The sequence below is a fragment of the Sciurus vulgaris genome (assembly GCF_902686455.1).
Source record: "Sciurus vulgaris genome assembly, chromosome: 5".
Lineage (NCBI taxonomy): Eukaryota > Metazoa > Chordata > Mammalia > Rodentia > Sciuridae > Sciurus > Sciurus vulgaris.
Genome location: NC_136465.1, coordinates 66,650,505 through 66,670,778, shown reverse-complemented (window position 1 = coordinate 66,670,778; position 20,274 = coordinate 66,650,505). Strand labels below are relative to the sequence as shown.

At 43.5% G+C, this 20,274-nt stretch overlaps 1 protein-coding gene across 1 annotated transcript in view; it reads right to left on the bottom strand.

The window, feature by feature from the left end:
- B4GALNT3 (beta-1,4-N-acetyl-galactosaminyltransferase 3) overlaps positions 1–16,094 on the bottom strand; it is a 106,194-nt gene extending 90,100 nt beyond the window's left edge. Inside the window, exon 1 of the mRNA XM_079142374.1 lies at positions 15,917–16,094. Coding sequence (XP_078998500.1) covers positions 15,917–16,085 — 169 coding nt within the window. The 5' untranslated portion in view covers positions 16,086–16,094. The remainder of the gene's footprint in view (positions 1–15,916) is intronic.
- Positions 16,095–20,274: the final 4,180 nt, after the last annotated feature.

Below are 20,274 nucleotides of genomic sequence, written 5' to 3'. Positions count from 1 at the left end.
AAAAAAAATATATATATATATGTGTGTGTGTGTGTGTGTGTGTGTGTGTGTGTGTGTGTGTGTGTATAAACAACTCTCTTAACAATATTTTCCCTTGCCTTGAAAAAAAAAAAAAGTTGCTAGAAGAAATCATTTCAGTGGAGTGTTTTCTTTTTTTCTTCCTGCCTCTCAGGTGCTCTAATTTCTAAATATAAGAAGCCTAATCATTTCAAGTAAGCCAAGTGTTATAGTATAGGTGTCCCCCAAAAGCTCATATGTAAAATAAGGCAAGAAAATTTAGAGGTGAAACGATTGGATTGTGAGATACTTAACCTAATCAGTGCATTAATCCACTTGAATGCATTAACTGGATGGTAACTGTAGATAGGTGGGGTGTGGCTGGAGATAGGTCCCTGGGCGTGACTTTGGGGTTTACATTTTGTCCCCGGTAAGTGGAACACTCTTTCTCTCTCTCTGTGCACATTGATTGCCATGTCCTGAGCTGTTTTCCTCAGCCACACCCTTCTGCCTTGATGTTCTGTCCCAGAGCAAGAGTCAGCTGTCTATGGACTGAGACCTCTGAAACCATGAGCCCCAAATAAACTTCCTGTGCTAAAAATGTTCTGGTCAGGTCTTTTGGTCACAACAGCAAAATAACTAAGACACAAACTTATGTATAAAATTTTATCTTGGTAAACTAACTAAAAACTACTTTAGATTCATAAAGGCTACTAAAAATATTTCATAATTGTTCCCCCAAAATATCACAAGATACTTTCATTTACCAGAAATTGAACTGCCCCCCGTTTTTGTTTTTCTATCAACGGACACCTTGGGTAGTGTGTATCCATTTCTTTTTCTCAAAATGGTAAACACCATTTCCAATTTGACAGCTCTTGCTTCAATAAATATTCCCCAATAATGGCCAGGTGGTATTTCCTGAGTAATATAATTAAAGCTTTAAACCGACAGAATGTTACTTATGTAAATATTTTTCCAATTTTCATGCATGAAAATTGAACTCTTATTCAAAATGCTAAATCAAGCTGGAGTATTATTTTATAACCTTCTCTTTGTAATCATCCAAACGTGAGCTGAATCCACTTGTTGCCACCTCCCTGTGCTTTTTCTTTAACTTGTCACCCATTTTATCTTTTACCCCCACACAGAATTACCAGTGATGCACTTTTATTTGCTACCTAAGACCAGAATTGTGAAAACATCAGCCCACATCAACTTGTATCTTTTTACAGAAGACTAAAGGGAAAGCAATATGTTTTTAATGTCTTATTACATCTTTCTTCCAAAGTGTTTCATGATCCAAGTATCCCAGGAGTCTTTGGATTTGAAATCAACTTCATCTATTCTATTTCTCAACTCTCCTCAATTCAAGAAGGTGAGATAAGAGCTCATGACTCCATTTGTGTGTGTGTTTTTTTTTTTCCCCCCCAAAGAAGCAGTAGCAGCTGTACACTGGAACAGGCTCTGTTTGTAGGATGGGAGCCTGCAACAAAGGGATCTGTTGCTTGAAAATCTTTTTTTTTTTTTTTTTGTATCAAGGATTGAACCCAGGGGAACTTAACCACTGAGTCACATCCCCAGCCCTTTTTTATATTTTATTTAGAGACAGGGTCTCACTGAGTTGCTGAAGCTGATTTTGAACTTGCCATCCTCCTGCCTCAGCCTCCCTAGGCACTGGGATTACAGGTATGTGCTGCGGTGCCCAGCTAGGAAAGCCAAATCTTGCCCTGCCCCTTGCAATGTAAGAATTCAATAGCAACAAGAACTTTCTTTTTTTCAGATGTTGATAGACCTTTATTTTATTCATTTATTTGTATGTGGTGCTGAGAATCTAACCCAGTGCCTCACACATGCTAGGCAAGTGCTCTACCACTGAGCCATACCCCAGCCCAAAAACTTTCTTTGAAGGCTACTCTCAATCATCAATATCAAAGAAGATTATCACCAGAGAAATTTCAGAAGTTCCTGAGTAAAAGTATAAAGAGTAGGGGATGTAGCTCAGGGGTAGAGCACCTCTGGATTCAATTCTAAGTACTGGAAAAATTAATTTCCATTTTATAGAAAAGGAACTGGCTCAGTAATCTGTTCAGTGAAGCACAGCTTACTAAATTGGAGCTGGGGCTCAAACTCAGGAAGGATGGCTTCACAGTCCTGCTCTTGACCATTTAGCCATGATGAAGGAAGATATGCAGACTCAGTGCTAAGTTAGCCACCTGCCTCTAGCTGGCATTCCATCAAATCCTATAGGGAAGGAGAATCAAATTTCCCTAACCAGATGCTCTGGAGTCATCTTTGGCTTCTCTAACAATCTAGCTGGAATATATAATACCAACCCAAATGAAGTAGAAGTAAAGGAAAGTGAATACTCAACTGTAAATTTCAGACAACTTTAGTTCAAAAGACGTTTCAAAAAGGACCATCTTAGCTCATTCTGAGATATTTGAAGAATGGTCAAGGGACGAGATGGGCTAACAGGGTGGGCAGAGGTTTGAAAGGTAAGTGGAAGGGATGTCATGACCCTGGAGTACAACATGAGCAAAGGCAAAGAGGTGAGAGAAAAAAAACCCAAGACCCAACTCTGGTTCTGTGACAAGAAGTGACTATGATGCCACTGTACTCTGGATGGTTTATATGCTCCTCTGCATCTCCTAGCAGTGGAGCTGCTTTCTGGCTTTTTCTCCCACCTAACATCTGTCCTCTTCAACTACAGAAGACATCAAACATTGAGAGAATGTTCCCAAGTCAATCAGATTCTCAGCACTTACCATATACAGACTTGGATAAAGCACTCAGGTAGAGTTACTAACTAGGGATTCATGGACTGGATCAGGGTCCTGGGTACCTTCCCCCAAAATTGTAAGCAAAATATCTGGGGGTGGGGGTGGGCAAATTTCTGGGGAGAGGGTTCACTGTATCTTCATCAGATTCTTATAGGTTAATGTGATTCACAAAAGGTTAAAAATATCTGCAGATGGAGGGGGGGAAATGATGCCTAGGTCTAGTGCAGTACACCAGAAATTCACAATCTCATGGGGGAAGACAAACCCAGACATAAATAACTCTGATGCAAGGCAGACTTTGATAAGTGCACTAATGGAGGTATGAAAAAAAAAAAAAAAATCCTATTTGGGAAGGTAGAAGAGAGGTTAATTCCAGCTGCACACCCTGCCCCCGCCCCATACCGCTTTTGGGATCCAGGTTTGTAATGAAGGAAAAACAACCACTATCAGTTTCTCCCAAGATCCAGACAGAGCTTTTAGCCAGTACCTTTTTCAAGCACTTCCAATAGAGAGCTCAAAGTCTGAGACTAACTCCTGCCAGGAGGGAGAGGGCATTGTTCTCAGGACAACAGGAAGGGCAGGGAGGAGTTGCTTAACCTGAAAACCAGCACTGACCCTGTTCTACACTTGCTTCCTCTCTACCCAGCTCCCATTTGTCGAATTACTGAGGATCTTATAATCTTGATGCCCACATGGTGTGTCATTGTGTCCTCTACCCCTAAGATACCTGTTTTAGGAATGTCACTCTTGGGGAAGCCCCCTAACCCTACAAGCTGTCTTTTCCCTCACCTCCATACAGTCCCTCTTCACCACTACCATGTTTTTCTCCCCCAGAATAAATCCCATCTGAAATTCTTACCTATGTGTTGATGTGCTTATTATCTGCTTTTCTTCAGTACAAATGTAGGCTCCATGAGGGCAAAGACTTTCAATTTCTCATTCCCTGCCATGTCCCTAATACCTAGAGCATTGCCTGTCATTTAGTGAGTGCTTAAGAAATATTGGTTGAATGAATGTCTTCTTGTTGCTTTTGTATTCTTCTTCAGAACCAGCATTGTAACCAAGTCCCAGAGAGGAGCATGCAAGAAGAAACAGAGACACTTTTTTCTCATAAGAACATTTTTGAGATGCTGGGTGGGCAAGGCAGCCCTTATGAAAATTATCATGGCAGAGTACAGGCAGAGAACCATGTGTGGAATCCTGAACTTTAGTATTTTCTCCCATTCTACATTAGCTCTGTCACTAAACTCTTGTCACTTCCTTCCTTGACATGTCTCAGCTTTCATCTATCCCCCTTTCAGCTGGACACTCATCATCCACCATTAGATGATGTAAAAACCACGTGAGTGACTGTTTTACCTCCAGGCCATCTTGCAAACTTCCAACAGCTAACCTACCTGCAGTCACCATTCCTAGGACATTGTTGGTCAATAAACCTTTCAAGAGTTAAAACACAGTTGGGTGCAGTGGCACACACCTGTAATCCTGGTGGCTCAGGAAGCTAAGGCAAGAGGATCATGAGTTCAAAACCAGCCTCAGTAAAAGCGAGGTGCTAAACTAAGCAACTGAGTGAGACCCTGTCTCTAAATAAAATAAAATAAATAAAATAAAAAAGGGCTGGGGATGTGGCTCAGTGGTTAAGTGCCCCTGAATTCAATCCCCAGTACAAAAACAAAAAATAATAATAATAATAATAAAATACAAATTAGTAGATTAAAAAAGGACAACACCATATCAAATCATATCAAATCCCTGCTTAAAAGAATTTACATTGCCCCCACTCAACTCCAAACTCAGCAGCCTGGCATCAAAAAACTCCATAATGCAGTTCCTACCACCTTTTCAAATTCATCTCTACCATTTCATGTGAGCCTCTGTACTACAAAACTTGGGTTCCCACAATTTTCATCTAGAGTCTGCTAGAGTCACCTGGAGTCTCCCCTTCACAGGGGACTATTCACCATTGTTTAGACACACACAATCCAATAATCACAGACTGCTGGAGCTGGAGGAGATCTTAAGTCAGAGGACTTTCTTTTTGAAAATATAGCAAAATATTTAAAAATCACTATATGAAATATGGCTAAACTTCTTTTTACTGACTCAGTTAAATCCTTCATAAAGTAAAGGAAATCACCAGGGGCCAAAACATGAAAATGTGACAATCCCATCTTCAGCAGAAGATGCAGATCACATCAGCAAGCAGATGCTAACACTCTGGCAGTCCCTTAGTTTTACAGAGAACAATAATTTTAGATAATAGATTAGATCAAATTAATTTTTTTAAAAATGTAAAGCCTTAAGATTAATACAGTATTTTAAGAGGTTTAACAAATTTGAAATAGAACCAAATAAGACTTATAGACCCCCCCAAATATAAGTCTCTAGAATGAAATAAATGGGATAGAAATCTCTCCCTTGATTTCTATGCCTCTTATCTCTTCTCTTTGTCTCTGCCTTCTGCTGCTACTAAAAGTCATTCATCTGGCATCTGTCTCCATCTCCATCCCCCTTTACCCAGGCCCCTGGCAGAACTGGAAAGAAAGGAGAACCAAGGACTAAGAATGAATATTGGCACTTTGTCTCTGGTTCCGGAGGAAATCCTCAATGTCCTCACACTGGTAGTACGCCAGTGAGACCAGCTGACTGGTTAGGGAGGGTGTGCATGAGCAATGCTGCACACATCCACTTGAACACTGGGGTTGGCAGGCAGGCTGGAAAGGAGTGGATCAGAGGATTTGTAAGAAGATCTCAGTAGGGAGGTTTTTAATCCTCTAGGCAGCTGCTGTGTAGAGACCATGTTGTCAGAGATGACCTTGGAGGCCAAAGTGGCCAAAGGCCCTGGGATAGCTGCCACCTCCTGGTTGAGGTAACTGAGTCTTGAAAGACCAGTGCCAGAACATCAAAGATAGACTGTTCCCTTGATCCCTGAGTGGCATAGGAAGAGTGCCAAACCTACTCTAGAAAGAGGCATCCCATTCCAAAGATTATTAAACTAAAGCCTTCAAAAGCTGGGCACGGTGATATATGTCTATAATTCCAGTTACTTGGGAGGCAGAGGCAGGAAGTTCAAGGCTAGCTTGGGCAATTTAGAAGAATTCTGTCTTTATTTTATTTTATTTATTTATTTATTTATTTATTTATTTATTATTTTTTTGTGTGTGTGGTGCTGGGGATTGAACCCAGGGCCTTGTGCTTGCAAGGCAAGCACTCTACCAACTGAGCTATCTCCCCAGCCCCAGAATTCTGTCTTTAAAAAAAAACTCAAAAATTTTATTTGGTTATTTCAAATTTATGAGGTACCTTTAAAAATACCATATTAATCTTATGTTTTAACCATTTAATGCAAATTTATTTTATCTAATCTATTGCTCATGTTAACTCAGTTACAGAGCTAGAATTTTAACAAAGAAAACTGCCTAGCATTCTTCAGTCTGTGTTAGTCAGTTTTCCATTGCTGTGACAAAATACCTGAAAATATCAACTTAAAAGAGGAAACGTGCCAGCTTCAGTGGCACACATCTGCAATCCCAGCATCTTGAGAGACTGAGGTGGAAGGATTGCAAGTTCAAAGCCAGTCTCAGCAACTCAGCAAGACCCTGTCTTAACAAGGAAAAATAAAAAGGGCTGGGGATGTGGCTCAGTGATAAAATGCCCCTGAGATCAATCCCAGTACAAAAAAAAAAACCCAAAACCCCAAAAAACAACAACAACAACAACAACAAAAACGGACAAAATACTTATTTTGGTTCATGGTTTCAAAAGTTTCAGTCCATGGTCTCTTGGCTCCATTGTTCCTGGGCCCATGGTAAGGTAGAACATCACGGAGGAGAGTACATGGTGAAGCGAGGTTGCTCATGGTGGCTAGGAAGCAGAGAGAGCTTGCTTTATGACACAGCTTCTCTCCCAAAATCCATTAAGCTATGAATCCATAAACAGATTACTCCACTGATGAGGCTAATGCCCTCATGATCTAGTCATCTTCCAAAGGCCCCACATCTGAACACAGTTGCCTTGGGGACCAAGCCTTCAACATAGGAGCCTTTGGGGGAAATTTCAGATCCAAACTATAACAATTTCTGAAGTCCTCAGACTTCAGGGGACACATAACAAAGTAACAAACTTCTATGTCCCAGTTGCTGTGCTTTTGTGTCCTGGTACATCCTCCAAAATATCTTTCTCATAAAAAAAACTTTGCCTCCTAGCCTACCTGCAAATCCCCAACGCAAGTTTTTCCCTAGGATGGGGATTAAAGATGAAAGCAGTAGTCAACATCATGGAGAAAAAGAATGGTTAGAGGATGTGTATTTGGTGGCAGGTGCTGGATATGATGGCCTACTGACAGTGGTAGGACTGGACAAAGATGTTGAAGAAGCACTGGCAAAAGAGCCAACTGGAGAACGGATCTAATCACACTTGCCTGCCCAGCTATTCTCACAGTTTCTACCAGACTGTAAACTCTGAGAGGAAAGAGATGGGAAATAACATTCACTGAGTTTCTAACATCTATTAAATCTAACCCGGCACTTATTATGTGCTAGGCTCTCTAAAAGTTACTGTTACATTCAAAGTTCTAAAAGGAAAGTATTTGAACTCCATGATGAAGATGAAGCATCTGAGGCTTGGAAAGGAATAAGTACAGGATATGAGGTTCCACAAGTGGTAAGTAATAGAGCTCAGATTTGAACACTGTCCTATCTTCAAATTCCACAATTTTTCCACTCAGTCCCCCACAAAAAAGTTCATGTTCCATAAATATTTTGCTTTAAGTTTTAAAATGAATCACCTCTGCCATCATTCAAGATTTGCAAAATGAAAACTGAAAAATATATATCACTCAATTTCCAGGGCACTTTATATATAAGTCCCTTGGAATGTCACTGCTCTATTCCTATGCCACCTTTCTTTTCCTTTTCCCATCCATCTTAGGCCCTCTTCCCAGGCCCTGATACCACAAAGCACAATTTTACCCACTATAAAGTGGGACATAAGCATAGCCTCTGCCAAGCAAAGCAAAAACACAGTTTAAAAGAAGAAATGAGTGGAAGAAGCACACGCAGTCTCTTCTTTGGGCCTGTTTTCTCAGCTGTTAATAAAGGGGCAGGATCTCTAATATTTATGGCTGTATGTGTCCATAAGCCAGAGGCCAGGCAACAGCCACAGCTCTTCACATTCATGGTCTCCCTGCTGGTCTAAGGGTCTTCCTCCTACACCTTTAGGTGGCGTGGTGTCCACATGACAGACTTTAGGTCTCCAGATTTCCTGGCCAACATCTTCATTGTTTTACCTGTCAGGAGTGCCTCAAACTTTACTGAATTTGTTTTGTGTTTATGTCATTTTTTTCAACAACAGTGGCTCAGGCCCTGACATCTCTCAATAAATTCCAACCTCTCCATAGTCTTTGAATGCCAAAGTTCATGCAATTCAACTTTTTTTTTTTTTTTTTTGTGGTAGTAAGGAACAAACTCAGGAGCAATCTACCTCTGAGCTACATCCCAACATTTTTCATTATTTCGAGACAGGGACTTGCTAAGTTGCTAAGGCTGGCCTTGAAATTAGGGTCCTCCTGCCTCAACCACCCAAGTAGCTGGAATTACAGGGATGTGCCAGTATGCCTGGCTCAACTTCTCAATTAGCCTAAATAAAGGTGAGAGAAAATGGGCCTAGTGTTGTGGCTCAGTGGTAGAGTGCTCATATGGCATGTGTGAGGCACTAGGTTCAATCCTCAGCACCACCCAAAAATAAATAAATTAAATAAAAGTATTTTTAAAAAAAGTTAGGGGGAAAGGACAGAAAAATAATGTTCCAGCTTTGGGGGATTTTAATTCTAGAATTCTTGTTTAAGAATTCCAAAATCCAACCAGGTATAGTGGCATGTCTGTAATCCTAGCAGCGTGGGAGACTGAGGCAGGAAGGTCACAAGTTCAAAGCCAGCCTCAGTAACTTAGCAAGGCCCTAAGCAATTTATCAAGACCCTGTCTCAAAATTAAAAATAAAAAGGGTTAGGGATGTGGCCCAGTGTTTAAGCATCCTGAGTTCAATACCCAGTTCCAAAAGAGAGAGAGAGAGAGAGAGAAAATTCCAAAATGCAGCATCTGGTTATCACTGCTTATTACACATATTTTTTATTGTCAATTATCTCTATATCAGAGTAGGGAATTATAGGTGTTTATTAAATGCTTCTTCACTTCTATGTATACCATAGCACTTTTATGCTTTGATTTGGTTCAGAAAAAAATTTAAACTGGTTTACAAAAACCATAGAACATAAGATTACATAAATCAGAAGTAGTTGTGAGAGCTGGGTATGGTGGCACACACCTGTAATCCCAGTGGCTTGGGAGGCTGAGGCAGGAGGATTGCAACTTCAAAACCAGCCTCAGCAACTTAGTGAGGCCCTTAGCAACTCAGCAAGACCCTGTCTTTAAATAAAATATAAAAAAGGGGCTGGGAATGAAACTCAGTGGTAAAGTGCCCCTATGTTCAATCCCTGGTACCAAAAAAATAAAAAATAAAAAGTGGGGGACACTAGAAGTACTAGAAGTGTAGTTCTGTGGTAGAATACTTTAGAATACTTGACTAACGTGTGAGTCACACACACACACACACACACACACACACACACACACACACACAGAGATAACTAAAATATTCATTTTTGTTTATCTAATGACTACTTCTAGTGTTAAAAGCAGAACATAAGAGTGTAAAAATTTAAAGATCTACTTGCCAGGCAAGGTGGTGCACACCTGAAATCCCAGCAACTCAAGAGCCCAGGGCAGGAGGATCACAAGTTCAAGGACAGCATCAGCAACTTAGCAAGACCCTGTCTCAAAATAAAAAAATTTAAAAAGGAATGGAAATGTAGCTCTGTGGTAAAGCCCTCCTGGGTTTGATTCCCAGTACTACAAAAAAAAAAAAAAAAAAAAAATCTGTCATGCGTTGCTCAGAATGTATAACATATTCATTCTTCCCAATACCCTTTATATACACCATCCAAATTTTTCTCATTTCTTCTAGTAGTAGTATTTTTTATCAGTTAATCTATAAATCTATTAATTATATGGCTCACATGGTCAAAGAGGGATTGTCTGAAGGTTGAAATATATTATTGGCCTAGTTTAGACCTCATCATCTTTAGATATAAGGAAAAGTGTTTGTGGAAAATTTGAAAAGGGAAGTTTCTAAGAGTGGCAGAACTCTGTAGAGAACTAGACAGTGAGCAGCTGACTTCAAGAACAGCCTCTAGGCCCCCTTCCAAAGCAAACTCGCTATGGTGGTTGCTCTGCTCTGCTTCATAAAGCTCAGCACTAAAGAGCAAGACCAGGCTCTGTGGCCTGGAAAATTACTGCAGCATACCTACCAGGCTCTCCTAAAACCAGCAGAGAAGTGATTGTTTCAGAAGAATGGCAGGCAGCAGGAGAATGGGACCTTAATTCAGATGAGGGTCCCTGGGTGGTGGGGAGGATAAAGACAGTGCATGTGTTGCTAAGATGCTGCTGGCCACATCAGAACAGAGACTGACCAGACTAGGGAAAGGACAGAAACCAAATATGGGTGTGTTCTGCTATTGTCACACATTCCTGCTACAGGCAATATGAGGTCCAAAGAAAGCATACTTATTCTTACCTTTCATATTTGTATGCAAATACTATTATTGTTTCTACGTATGACAGCACAAGGAATAAAAATTTCTAGGTTCTATTATTGGATCAGGCACCAATAAACAGGATATCTGCTAGTGGAGATTGGAAAATTCAGATCTGACTGTTTACAACCAGGAAGTACCTATGTGAGTACTTAGTAAGTGCACAGAATTGAATACTAATTTGAAGATGCACACAGCAGGCAGGTCAAACAAATATCAGTGCAAAGAAAGGTAAGTAGAAGCCAGGCACCATGGTGCACAACGGTAATCCCAGTGGCTCAGGAGGCTGAGGTAAGAGAATCCTGAGTTCAAAGCCAGCCTCAGCAACAGTGAGGCACTAAGCATCTTAGTGAAACTCTGTCTCTTAATAAAACACAAAATAGGACTGGGGATGGTGGTATAGTGCCCCTCAGTTCAATCCCCTGTGCCCCCCGCCCTGCGGAAAAAAAAAAAAAAAGAAAGGTAAATAGAATGCAGGAAAAAGAGCCAGAGGTTCCATGGGAAAGAAAAGCAGCCCAACCAGCGACATGAGACACGGTCCCAGCCCACAAGAAGCACATGAGGCAGCTGTGCCCTGCCTCTGCTCTAAGTTTCACCTTTAAGCCACATTATCCCTCTTCTGCCCACACATCTGTCTCATTTGCTTCTTCCTCCCTCCCTGTGTCTCAGATTACTGCTCTGTCCAGAGTTACCTCTGTTACTGGAGGGTTTGTATCCTTTCCAAAGCAGAGTGGCTGTGGTGACCCAGGAGCTGAAGTGCCTGCCTGACATCTGTGGGTGTGCCTCCCTTAGCCCACTCAAATCAATCACAAATCACAAGAGCCAACCAAAGAGATGAGGTGTAGATGGAAGGCAGGAAGAAGGCTATTTCAGGGAGAAAAAACAGCACAAACAAAGACTAAGAGTCAGGGAAAACCAATTAGTTCCTGGACTTGAGAGCACTTTGACGTCCAGGTAAAGCTGCACATAAGCAGGGATGGGCCAGACCCAGCTTTGGGAGATCCAGAAGGAGGTCAGCACACCATATCACTTTGCAATGCTTTTCTGCACAAATGTCATTTCTTGGCTATAGCTCCAAGTTGATGCCAGCAGTAGGTCAATTAGCAAAGAACATTTTAGTCCAGATCTCTACCTTCAGGCAGAACCTTAGCTAATCCAATATGAACAAATCGGTAGAACTTGTTAAAACCTGCCTGAATGTATAATCTTTAACTTCCAATAACAGTCTGTTCCCAAAGCTGCTTCTCAGCCAGTATACACCAGTATAGCTGTACCAGGTATTAAAAAACTGAGCTGGGCGTGGTGGCATACACCTGTAATCTCACTAACTTGGGAGGCTGAGGCAGGATGACCATAAGTTTGAGGCCAGTCTCAGCAACTTAGGGAGACCTGTCTTAAAATAAAAAAAATTAAAAGGGCTGAGGATATAGTTCAGTGGGAGAACATCCCTGGGTTCAATCTCTAGGGAGAAGGAAAAAACCCTGAAATACTTAGGTACATATTTGTATACAATGATGGCCCCAGGCCCTCTGAGTGCCCCACTACCACCCTCACCAATCCCCAGAACAGCTTTATGACTCAGCAACTGAAGGGCTAATGTTGGTCATACCACAGGACCGACCCTCAGGACCTGTTCCAGCACCACCATTCCATGCCAAAAGTATTGTTAGTTTTTCTATTTCCCTTGCCTGTTCCATTGAACAATGCCATCCTATCTTAAAACTTTCATCTGCTTTTCTGCTTTCTATGGAATAAATGCCACTTTTTTTTTTTTTTTTTTTAAATATGGTACTGGGGATTGAGCCAGGGAGGCGTCTACTGCTGAGTTATAGCGCAGTCATTTTTGATTGGTATTCTTTTTATTTTGAGGCAGGGTCTCTTTTAATTGCCAAAAACTGGCTTCAAACTTACAATACTCCTGCCTCAGCCTTCCAAATCAATGGGATTACAGGTGTGTGCCACCAAAACCAGTATAAATGCCATGCTTTAAAATTGTTATTCAAGGGCCTAGTATGGTGGGGCACACCTGTAATCCCATTGATTTGGGAGGCTGAGGCAGAGCAAGTTCAAAGCCAGCCTCTGCAACTTAGAGAGGCCCTAAACAACTTGGCAAGACCCTGTCTCAAAATAAAATATAAAAGGGCTGGGGCTGGGGCTCAATGGTTAGGAGCCCCTGGGTTCAATCCCTCTCTGGTACCAAAAAAAAAAAAAAAAAAAAAAGGACTGTTATTTAAAAATTTTCACAATTAGCATCATTCTCTATTCTCCTTTCTACTTTTTTGTCCTACCCAACCTAGCTGCTCAATATTCCCAAACACCAAGTTTTCCCTGACTCTTAGTCTTTGTTTGTGCTGTTTTTTCTCCCTGGAATAGCCTTCTTCCTGGAACCCATCAACATTCTATCAGTTCCTCAGGAACTCTGCAGATGTCCCCACTTTCACGAAATGGCTTGAGAGCTGTGCCCCATTTCCAGAAGCATCACAGCAATACCTAGTTTCTACATTTGGAAAACTTGATGCTTATTCTATAATCTGATTATTTCACATAAACATATTGCTCTCATCCTAGATAGAAAGCACTAGAGAGTAGAAACTATAACCTGGTCATCACATCTAAATGATCTAGCACAATGCTTTACTTGAGGTATGCACTAAATAAATATTTGCATAAATAAGTGACTGAATGGCCCTCATTATTTTGTCTAAGGGACCTATTTTCTATTTGTTAATGATTTTGATTGTTTTTCTCTGATGCTAGTCAAACTGGCTGTATTTTTTTCTACATATGGAGCCCAAATTGCACACCATCCATAGCTTAAAACTACTGGGTTATTTCATGAAGATGAAGTAGGAAGCATGATCCCCTGTCATTACTTTACCACCCTGGAGTTTGTGACTGCCATCTCTCTGTACACTTCTTCCAGCGCTAGACCAATACGCCCCTCACACAGGGACAGGCAAATGACAGGTTCTGGGCAATGGAGGCTGGCCTTACAGATGACAGGCAAGCTGGTGATAGAGTGAGTTGGCAGGGATTGCTAGAAAGAGGAAGCAGAGTGGCTTACTGAGAGGCAGGGCCAAGATGGGGCTCTGGTTGTTATGGTCAAGGCCCCTGGGTACAGTTCTGGAAGGGGCAGTTTTACTACTCTGATTGCCATTGATGTTATAGGGTGTGGAGGAGGGAATAGGAGATAATTCCTATCTCTTATTTCCTAATTCCTTCTCCCCCACTCTCTCTTCAAAGGAATAGCTGTGAGTTGATAGTAAGAGCTATAGGACAGGAAGGAACTTTGATGCAAAATTTCTGGGGTTTTTAAACAAAAAAAAGATGGGAGGCAAGGTGCCAGAAACCATATCCACTGTCTAAATCTCATTCCATAAGGAAATCAAGGAAAGAGTCAAACACTTTGCATAGCAGATGTATTCCAGGGTTCTAGGAGACTGAGAAGAGGAAAAAAAGAGATCCATCAGTGCCCAGGCTCAGCCTCTTGTTAAAAATCACAGGGAAACAGAAAGCCAATTCTGGAATAGGAAGTTGGGAACATTTTTCTGGAGAAGGTTCGGTTTGGAAAAAGAAACAAAGAATAAGAAAACCAAGTCAGATTCATCCATTAGGAGAACCCAAGAGACCCAAGAACTGACTGCTCAGGATGAGAAAACAAACAGGAGATAAAAACTGGAAGCCAGAGTGTGAATTATCATGGCAAACAGGTTTCGGTCTTGGAGGAGGAAGCACACCTGAAGTAAAGGAAAAATGGGGAAGGGGAGAAAAGAGGTCACTGACTTCAGTCACAAAACAACTGCCTTCCTCTCCGTCTTTAATTTGTGCCACATGAACATAACGAAGGCCACACTGGGAAGGTGTATCCTGAGGAGAGAAGGGAGATCCCTCCCAGGTCTCCCACCTGCATGCACTCCAATGGAGCCCAGCTACTTGGGACTGAGTAGCTGCCCTGTAGAGGTAGAAAGGCTCAAGGGAGGGAAGAACTAGCTATGAGAAGGCAGACTGGACTCATCAGAATTCTCCTAGATAGAACTGTGGGACTGTGGCTGAACACAATTTTCCTCCATATGTCCTGAGATCTCTGGCCCAGGAAATGCTCAAGTGTCAAAGTTCATTCACTATTAAGATACAGACTGAAAGGGATCTTTGGAGATCATTTAGACTAAATTTCTTTGACCTGAAAAGCAGTCACTTTTTCCCTTGATTGGCCAAGTTACTTTGCTTGGTGACAGAGTCAGTCTTAACACAGCCAGAATTATTTCCCTGGCACAGGGTAAGAGGTTAGGCCATAAATATGTATTTCTAACCTGAACCCACTCAGTTACTGTCCTTAGTAATTCCCTCTTTTTTGGCCACAGGAGGAGGCAAAGCACCACACCCAACTCTGGGGAGAGGAGTTAACACAAGTACAGGTCAGAGTGTTTTTCCTATTTGAGGCTTCTAAAAAGGGGAAATGAAGCCATGGGAGACAAGAGCTAAAACTTTGACCCGGAGCCCTTCAGGTTGGAGAAGGACACCTCACCATTCTGGGAATTTCTCCACTCCTTGTTGCTATCATATTGATCTTTTACTTTCTTAAATCCACCAAAAGTACATTGAAAGGCACTTCAGGAGAATCGCACCTAGTGAAGTACAGAGGGAAAGAGACTATTCCCTCCCATTTTCTTAGGAGGAAACTGAGGCATAGAAACATCAAGTGACTTTGGCAAAGTTAAAAATGAACATAGGAATCTACCCACTATGTCCACTGTGCTGTCCATTCTCTTCTGGAGTTTGCAGGTTCTGTAGGATTTGCAGGGAGGGCTTGAGAAAACTAGCAGGAGGTGACCAGGGCGAGAAGAGGGGGCTGTGTACCGAGGTGGTGGGAGGCTTGGAGAAAAAAGACCCGTCTGGGAGCTGGGTGAAGCATGGGATGGGGGAAGATGGGGTGGTTCTCCGAGGAATTGTTGAAAAAGAACCCCAGAAGACACCGTTGTAGAAGAAACTTAGCGAGCCAAAGACAAGAGGGTGGGCAAACTTTGGGCCGCTCCGACTGGAGCGCGCGGCCTCGGTGAAAAATGCCGAGGGCATCCTAGACACAAACCTCTAGCCCACGCGTGGACCGCGCGTTTCTTTTCCCGCGGAGCTGCAAGCCTGGAGAGGTGGGAGGTGACCCACGTCTCCGCCAGCGTTTCGGCAGGGCAAACGCGGAGCCTCTTCGCGTCGCTCCCCGAGGGTAGAAGCGAGGAGCCCTGAGAATGTCCCAGCCCCACATGGCCCAGGAGGCAGGCCCCGGCTCGGGAATTCGGAGCTCCGGCCACGAAGCTGCGCCCCCAACCCCCGCCCACCTTTCTCCCCCAGTAGGTGCCGGGCGGCGCCGGGCACCTGGAGAGCAAAACGAGTTGGAAATCGGGTCCGATGTTAACGTAGGTCCCCCCAACGCAGGAGCCAACGGTGCCGCCTCCTCCCACCTCCGCGCTGTTACTCGCCCCCCGGCGCTACTTACTGCGGTTCAGGGGGTTCCCGCCGACCTGGGCCGACGCCACCAGTTCCAGATACAGAGTCCAGAGCCCCACGGACACCACGGCGAGTGCCAGCAGCAGCCGGAAGCGCCTCCGCAGCAGCTTGACCGGGCGCAGGAGCAGCAGGAGCAGCGCAGCCCGGGGGCTCCCCATGGCGCTGCGCCGAGGCGGCCGCCGCCAGCGCGGGCTGCTCCCCACCCAGCCCCCGCCCCCCGGCCGGGCCCAGCGCCCCGGGCGCCCGGAACCCCAACCCCAGCCCAGCGTCTCAGGGCTGCGCCGAGGCCGTCTTCCCCGGCCGCTCTCCAGCGGGGCTCCCGCTCATGCTCTGTGAGCACGGGGTCTCAGGCTGCGCGGGCGCCTCGAAGGTCGCTCTCCTCAGCAAAGCCCGGCTCCTCCTCCACTGAGTGTCCTCAATGCTCGGCTCTCCTCTCCACGCCTCTCGTCGCAAGCTCGCTGCCTCCCTCCCTCCCTGTTCCCTAGCTCTCTTTTACAAGCTGCCCAGAAGGAGGCTTCCCTAGGTACCCGCCCGTCGCCTGCCTTTGCTCTCGCCTTCTCTAGCTCCGGCTCTTTCTCTCAGCTCTGGGCACACCTCATATCCCACCTGTCCCGCCTCCGCTGTGGCCCCGCCCCCGGAGCACAGGTGGGCTCCGCCCCTGAGAAGCCAAAGGAAGGGGAAGAGCCCCTCTGGTCCCACCCGGTAGCGAGAGGTGGAGCCAGAGAACCGATCCCTGGTGCCTCCGCGCACTGGATATGGGTGGGGTGAAGGAGGGATGAGTTATGATCCGGTTTCTGTGACTGAGGGAAACCGAGTTATCGCCGAAGCACTTGATGGTGTTCCTTCCAAGCAGAAAAGTGGAGTAGAGGCCGGTTCATATTGGGATGATATCCAAGGCTTTTACTTCAAAGCCTTTCATTGGCTACAATGAACCTCTCCCTATTGAGGAAACTAGAGTGGACATGGTATTAGTTGGGAGGCAACACTTAATTCAGCCGTACTTCTTTTTTCAAGGTCCGTTTAAAAAAAAATTTTTTTTTTAGTTTTCAACGTATATTTATTTATTTATATGTGGTGCTGAGAATCAAACCCAGTGCCTCACACATGCTAGGCAAGGGCCCTACCACTAAACCTACACAACTATAGCCTTTAAGTTCAGTTTTGAAGACCCTTCCTTCCCGTCCTCAATCACTTCTCTGAGAGGTTATAAGGCCACTAGGGTAACCCCAACAAGTGGTTTTACCCATTCAGGGATGAAATCATTGTTTGGAAAGAATATATGTTGGAAAGTTCCAAAGAAAAATTAAAGACCAAATAAGGGGTGTGGGGGCTGGCGGGTGTAGCTCAGTGGTAGAGCACATGCTTAACAAGCCCAAGGCTCTGAGTTCAATCCCCAGCAACAAAAGAAGTCAGAAAACACAGGGGTGTGGGGGAAGCAACTCAGAGTTGAAAAGATCATCAAGATAACCTGCATTCCAATTCTCTGTATTCCAGTTTTCTGCCTTCAGTCAAATAAAGCATTATTATCTGACTTAAATGAGATAAAGTCCAAAGGGGCAGAGTGAGTTGCCTGAGGTCATTCCGCAGGCAATAGTACAACTTTCTTTTCCACCCTCTCTCCTGGAGAAAAGACTATGGAGAAGGTAGGAGGCCTGGTGCTTGACTCCACCTCCATCCTGAGGATGACGTTCAAAGTGTCTGGTCACCTGTGTGACATGAGCACAGCAATGAGAATGGATGCTGCCCTGCCACAGGGCATGGGCCTGGTCCAGAAGGGCCCCAACAGGCCATACATTGCAGCACAGTGTCTGTAATCCCAGCAATACTGGAGGTTGAGGTGGGAGGATCACAAGTTCCAGACCAGCTTCCGCAATTTATTGAGGCACTCAGCAACTTAGCAAGACTCCTCTCAAAATAAAAAATAAATGGGCTGGGGGTGTATCTCATGAGTAGAGCACCCCTGGTTTTCCAATCCCTAGTACCAATAATAAATGAAATGTACATAAGCACTTTTTTTCTTTCCCTCGGGTACTGAGGAATGAACTCAGGGGCACTCCACCATTGAGTTACACCCCCAACCCATTTTATTTTTTTATTTTGAGCACATGGTTTGTTAAATTGCTGAGGTTGACCTTGAATTTACGATTCTCCTCCCTCAACCTCCTCAGTCACTGGATTACAGGTGGAGTGCCACAGCACCTGGTTACTATTGTACTTTCCTAACTAGCCTCCTTAACTCTAAGCTCCCCTACCCTAACACAGCCATTATTCCCTCTATCATCAAATAGTCTTATGTTTTTCTTTCTTGTTCTCATGTGCTTGTTTCCTGTTAGCTGGGGATTGAACGCAGTGACTCATGCATCCTAGGCAAGTGCTCTACCACTGAGCTACGTCTCCAACCCTTTCCTTTTTCTTTTGAGACAGTGTTTCACTAAGTTGCTGGAGCTAGTCTTCTTTTGTTCCTCCTGCCTCAGCCTCTCAATAGCTGGGATTATAGATGTGTGCCTATGTTTTAGGCAACATTTTCCATCTTTATATGACCACATGAAACCTGCCCTCCAACATATTTTTTTAGGTTCTTTTTTAGGTTCTTTGTTTTGCTTTATGATACTTTGTTTTGCTAGGAAAGTTTTGTACTACCACTGGGCTACATCCTCATATTCTCTTTTTTGGTTAATCAAATTTGATCCTTTCTCATGCCTATAATATCAGCCACTTAGGAGGCTGAGGCAGGAAGATCTCAAGTTCAAGGTAAGCTTCAACAATTTAGTGAAACCATGTCTCAAAATTTTAAAGAGGCCTGGACAGTGATACATACCTGTAATCTCGAGAGTCTGAGGCAGGAGGATCACAAGTTCAAAGTCAGCCTTAGCAACTTATTATAGACTCCAAATGAAAAACACAGAGTGCTGGGGATGTGGCTCAGTGGTTAAGCCCCTCTGGGTTTAATCCCTGGTACCAAAATATAAATAAATAAATAAATAAAAACAAATAAACATTAAAAGGTCTGGGGATGTGTCTCAACATCCCAGGGTTCAATCAATCCCCAGTACCAAAAATGTTTTTTAACCCTTTCTCCAAGATCTATTTTAAGTTCTAGTAAACTTTCTTGGATGAACCCAGTCCTGAGCAACCCCTTCCTCCTTGGAGCTTTAGTAGAACTTGTCACCATTTGATATGTTGAGAGTTAACTTTGAATGTTGGTCCTGTTTCCTCCATGTCACTGTAAGCCTTCTAGAGTGGGAACTTGTATTCCCAATATGCAGCATAGTATAGCACAGTTTAGCACTGAGTAATGTTTGAGGATGAGGACAACACTTTGAGCAAATATATTCCAGAACATTCACTGGAAGTCTTCAGCAGAAGGTGAATTCAAAGGACAATTCTCTAATAGTAGTCCCTGGAAAGTGTCTCTGTGATATTGCAAAACCTGAAGATTTGGTCACTTTGCAAACCCTCTTTCTTTCCAAAAGTCCAAAACAGGAGCAGCCAATATGTGCATGCTTTGGCTGAGTCAAGTGTGAAGTGAGCAGGGTCCCTGTAAATAGTCTCTTTCTCACTGGGAGCAACACAACTGCATGTTAGGCTGAGTCACTTGCAGCACTTTGTCATGGAAACAGGTGCCAGCCCCACCATGATTCTCTCCTCAAGACTGGCCCTCCTCAGAGAACTCAGGCAATCGTTTCATTCTACCAAATGCTCAAAGTACCTCTTATGTGGGAACTGGGAGAGAGATAAAACAGGGAGAATGCTGTTTAGTTGAGGAGAAAAGATAGTCCACAGGGGGAAAAAAAAAATCAGACTTTTTAAGACCGGGTTTCTGATCCAAACCAGGGAAGTGCAAAGAGATTCAGAGGAGTAAAGAATCACCTGGTATCTCTCAATTTTGTGCCTTCCTATTTCACTTCTGTTTTCTTTTGTTTTGGTGCTGCACATGTTTGAGCATGTGCTCTACCACTGAGCCATACCCCAACCCCTGTACTCTGTTCTTAACACTTTTCCTACATATGGTGTGTATGGGGGGGGGGGGGGTGGGGTAAAGAGGCCAAGAAATTCTTGTAGCTAGTTTTTTCTCCTTTCCTTGTTTGTTCTCTTTCCTGTTATGGTGGACAAGGATAGAACCCAGAGCCTCATTCATGTGAGGCAAGTACTCTGCCACCAAGCTACATTCCCAGCCTCCACATCCCTTTTTGACTTCTAATGATATCACAGCAGTGAAAGACTTGAACTTTCGCACTCAAATTTCTTTCCCAGTCAACTGAGTTCTAGAGCTAAGTGTATGGATTGAGTTATTCATGATGGCCCATTAGGGTAGCATAATATATTTCACCAATGTCTATTCATTGT